The sequence below is a fragment of the Sinocyclocheilus anshuiensis genome, unplaced genomic scaffold, assembly GCF_001515605.1.
Source record: "Sinocyclocheilus anshuiensis isolate Anshui unplaced genomic scaffold, SAMN03320099.WGS_v1.1 scaffold1896, whole genome shotgun sequence".
Taxonomy (NCBI): domain Eukaryota; kingdom Metazoa; phylum Chordata; class Actinopteri; order Cypriniformes; family Cyprinidae; genus Sinocyclocheilus; species Sinocyclocheilus anshuiensis.
The window spans coordinates 283,420-288,004 of record NW_015558694.1 but is presented as its reverse complement, the minus strand read 5'-3'; the positions used below and the strand labels follow the sequence as shown (position 1 = coordinate 288,004).

Here is a 4,585-nt window from a genome sequence, read left to right as displayed (position 1 = left end):
TTCTCTCTCTCTCTCTCTTCTGTGTGTGTGTGTGTGTGTGTGTGTGTGTGTGTGTGTGTGTGTGTGTGTGTAGCGCTCTGCGTGCAGTGTCTCTCAGGACAGTCGCTCACAGATGAAGGTACAGCAGCTCGCGCTGTCGTTCTGGCTCGGGATGGACGTTTCAAGTCATTTTCTAGTCGAGTACTTGAGTCAAAAAAATCAGTTCAAAATGACTTGTGAATGCCACATTTAGTTGGTTAACACTTTAAAAATAGGCTGTTTCAACATCTTAACCTGGTAACAGCAGTGCAGAAACAGCTAAATGTACTTTCCTCCTTAAACGCGGATCTGCATCTGCCCTTTTTACTAGTCGTGTTAGTTGTGGAGCGAGTACTCGACTAGTCGGTTACTTGTGCACATCCCTGATTCTGCCTGATGATCGTCATGTGATTGTGATCTGGTTCATGCTGGCGTCTGTCAGGAGTCCATCATTCCACTCGTGTGAACCGAACACCGGTTGAGATCTTTCACATGTCACTTTGTCTTCACTAACTCCAGACGCAGCGCAAGACTTTCGCTCGTGAAAGTTGGGCTTGTTTTCTGTCGCAGCATGATGAACCGTTCTTTCGTTCTCTTCTGTTGTAGTTTCTCATGCGTGTGTGTCTCGCAGGCGGAGGAGCGTCACGGGAACGTGGAGGAGCGTCTCAGACAGATGGAGGCTCAGCTGGAGGAGAAGAACCAGGAGCTGCTCAGGGTGAGTGATCTTCAGACATCAGACTCACTCGCAGTGTAGTACGAACACAACAGCTGCTTTATTCTGATATGATGTTTTAAGGCCCGTCAGCGAGAGAAGATGAACGAAGAGCACAACAAACGTCTGTCGGAGACGGTGGACAAACTGCTGTCTGAATCCAACGAGAGGCTGCAGCTGCACCTGAAGGAGCGCATGTCTGCGCTGGAGGACAAGGTGCGACTCAACATCACTAGTGCTCAACCCGAATACAGTCAAGGCCGATGTATCAGCTGCCATTTTTTAATTCTCACTAAACACTGACCGCTGATCGGAGTTGATCCACGATCCGTACGCCCCACGGTTCGGCACTCATGTGATCCGCCGATTAATTGAAAAATGTGACCACAATAGAGTGAAAGTTTATCATTTGTAGCTGATTACACACTCAAGCGATTTTAAACCATTCCAGCGCGAGAAGAGGTGGCAGAGAACTGGGCCCGTATTCTTAAAGATTCTAAGAATCCTCTCGGAGAGCTCCTAATTTAGCTTAAACGCTTCTATGTAGGAGTCTTCGCTTCAGAGCGATTCAGGACCAATCTGAGAGCATTGAAATATTTATTACATTGAAATATTTTTTTTTTCTTGCTGATCCGTGACTCAAAAACCGTAATATGATCCGAACCGTGAGTTTTGTGATCCGTTGAACCACTAGTTCTCCATCTTCATTAGAGTCATTAATAAGTGCTCTGTTAGTTACAGCGATCACTTCCTTTTTATTCATATTTTAACTCTATATCAGTCGACCTCTACACGCAACGGTTTGACTCCGTTTGTCTCGTGTGTGTGTGTGTGTGTGTGTGTGTGTGTGACGCAGAACGCTCTGATCCGGGATCTGGAGCACACCAAGAAGCTGATAGAAGAGGCTCATCATGAGAAGGTCAGTGTGTGCCGCCCATCCGCTCGTGATCCGCTGTGATTTCTGTTTGCTCACGAGTGTTGACCTGTGACCTCAGGAGCAGCTGCTCATCCAGATCGAGAGCATGAGGGCCGAACACGAGCGCGGCCGCAGCAGGAGCAACTCTCTGCTGCATCATGGGTAACTCCAGGACTCTAATGAGAATCCGCCTGCTCGTTCTGCTCTGTGCGGTGCACTGATGTTGGCTTTATTTCCGCAGGCGCTCTCACGCGAGCGGCACGCCGGACTTCAGGTACCCGGTGTCGGTGTCGTCAGCAATGGACAGTCACTACAGCGGCGCGCTGGTGCTCAGACGACCGCAGAAGGGCCGCGTGTCTGCGCTGCGAGACGAGCCCTTAAAGGTGAACATCACCCACAAAACACACGCTTCTGTACCTTGAGCATCTAAAATATTAGCCCCATTGAGACAGACAAATACATCTGCAGTGATGAAACCCGCTCAGATTTATTCTCTGTGGAGCGGTGCGTTCTGTGATTCTCATGAGTTCAGACACATATAAACATAATGGACTTGGAATACTAATACATTCATAGCAGTGATATTTTAGTATCTCTGAGATACTGTTCTAGTTTTGATTAATATGTTGAATCAATTCTTTATTTTTATATTTTCCCTTTCCACTTTAATTTAAGTTGGCAGCGCAATGACTTTTTTTGTCATTTTTAGTATTTTTTTTATTTTTTTATAGTTATTAGTACATCAAATGAAACTAAATTAAAATGAGAAATGTTGCCTTGCTGATTTTTTTATTTTAATTGATTTATTTTATTCAAGTAATACCTTTTATGGTTTTAGTTTTAGTTTCAGTTTTAGTTAACTACAATAACCGTGATTCATATTTTATTTAATAATAATAATAGCCTACTTATTTATATCCTGTTTGATAACAGGAAAATTGATGGGCTATGTCTTGTTTTTTATCAGTCAAAATAATGGATGTCATTTTAAAATTGTGGAAATCAGCAGAAATAAGTTATTTGGTCGACTGCTAGTGTTTCGTGTTGTAAGCGTGTGCTGTGTGTCGTACCGTCAGGTGCAGACGCTGGACGAGCAGGAGTGGGACCGGCTGCAGCAGGCTAATGTTCTGGCTAGCGTGGCTCACGCGTTTGAGAGCGACATGGACGTGTCAGACATGGAGGATGACAGAGAGACGGTCTTCAGCTCCATGGACCTCACGCTGGACGAGCAGGAGTGGGACCGGCTGCAGCAGGCTAATGTTCTGGCTAGCGTGGCTCACGCATTTGAGAGCGACATGGACGTGTCAGACGTGGAGGACGACAGAGATACGGTCTTCAGCTCCATGGACCTCCTGTCTCCTGCTGGACAGGCAGACGCTCAGACGCTCGCCCTGATGCTGCAGGAGCAGCTGGATGCCATCAACAACGAGATACGGTAACGCACTTCCCACAATCCCTCACTCCTCTCACTGACTGCCTGGGCTGTGTTTGGAATCGTACTAACTAGGACTCACTCACTCACTCACTCACTCACTCACTCACACACTCACACAGACACACAGACACACACACACACAGACACGCAGAGAGAGATGGATGCATGCCACAGGAATGTTGTTAAAGTGAAATTTGACATGCTAGGTTTAAACATTTTTTGTTTGTTTAATGTTTTGAAGTCAATATAACAGATAGCATTTTGTGAAAATAGCATCTCTGATTTAAAGTTTGTTAGCAAAGATGGCTTTAGTCTTGGTAAGTTTGATTCATTTTCCTGTGCACAAATGCATCATGGGTTGAGCGAAAGGCATTTCCAACACTGACACTTACATGTATTCAGAATAAAGACTACAGTGATCGTTTACATGCATGTATCGGCTTATTACAGGGTTTTTGTGTGAACATTCTCCATGTGGACGTACTCTGTAGTGACACTGACTTGCAACCAAATAATCTCTTTATAATCGCATTGATGGCTTAGCCAGATTGAAAAGCCCTTATATAAACATAGATTGAAGTCAAATGAGGTCAGATTGAAACAGCTGATGTAGACCTGAAATAATCTGAACAACAAGAAAAAATTAAGCATGTTAACATTTGAATATCTGATTCAAAAGTACCTTGTGGCGTGTGCCTATGTTTGCCTACAGTTTACGCATAGATTTATGTCTTTGGAATGTGTGCATGTTTATTTATGTCTCACTAACTGGTCTGTGGATGAACCGAATATTTACTAAATGTTCTAAAAAAAAAAAAACAGCTTTTCTGACATGCATGTCATCTTTTTCATTAGATGTCATCAAGGCAAAAACAGCAGTTATACCGGCAGTAGCTCCACTGATGACATCATTATGAGCGTTTTGTTCGCAGTACATAAATGCACATGTGATTGAATATGAGAATCAGTTTGCAGTGTTGAAAATTAGTGCATGTGATTGGCTGCTTGAAACGATTCTTCCTAATTATTGAGATGTCAGAGTCATGAAACGCTGAGATGTCCAGATGCTGTGCACTGATGTGCTGTTTCTTGGATCGGGTGTTGTTGTTGAGGTGAGTGTGTTTGTGTGGCTGCAGGATGATCCAGGAGGAGAAGGAGTGCACCGCGCTGAGAGCCGAGGAGATCGAGAGCCACGTGGGCAGCGGAGATGATCTGGGCAGCCGCTTCCGCTCCATGACGTCCCTCCAGCCCTCCTTCCACAGCTCCTCTCCGCCTGGATCCGGTCACTCCACGCCCCGCCGGCCCTCACACAGCCCCAGCAGAGAGCTGGACCGCATGGGGGTCATGACCCTGGTGAGCCGTGTGCTCCGTGAGCGCGGTGTAGTAATGTGTGTGTGGAGTTATGTGTAGTAATGTGTGTGTGTAGTTATGTGTAGTAATGTGTGTGTGTGTGTGTGTGTGTGTGAAGTGTGTGAAGTGTAGTTGTGTGTGTGTGTGGGGGGGG

General features: G+C 45.4%; 1 protein-coding gene across 1 annotated transcript in view; it reads left to right on the top strand.

Annotated features, from left to right (window-relative positions):
- Window positions 1-4,585, top strand: part of ppfia1 (PTPRF interacting protein alpha 1) — a 44,980-nt gene that overhangs the window by 23,713 nt on the left and 16,682 nt on the right. Inside the window, exons 10-17 of the mRNA XM_016477632.1 lie at window positions 650-733; window positions 815-946; window positions 1,587-1,649; window positions 1,726-1,808; window positions 1,888-2,029; window positions 2,723-2,764; window positions 2,900-3,081; window positions 4,218-4,434. Of these exons, the coding sequence (XP_016333118.1) occupies window positions 650-733; window positions 815-946; window positions 1,587-1,649; window positions 1,726-1,808; window positions 1,888-2,029; window positions 2,723-2,764; window positions 2,900-3,081; window positions 4,218-4,434 (945 nt within the window). The remainder of the gene's footprint in view (window positions 1-649; window positions 734-814; window positions 947-1,586; window positions 1,650-1,725; window positions 1,809-1,887; window positions 2,030-2,722; window positions 2,765-2,899; window positions 3,082-4,217; window positions 4,435-4,585) is intronic.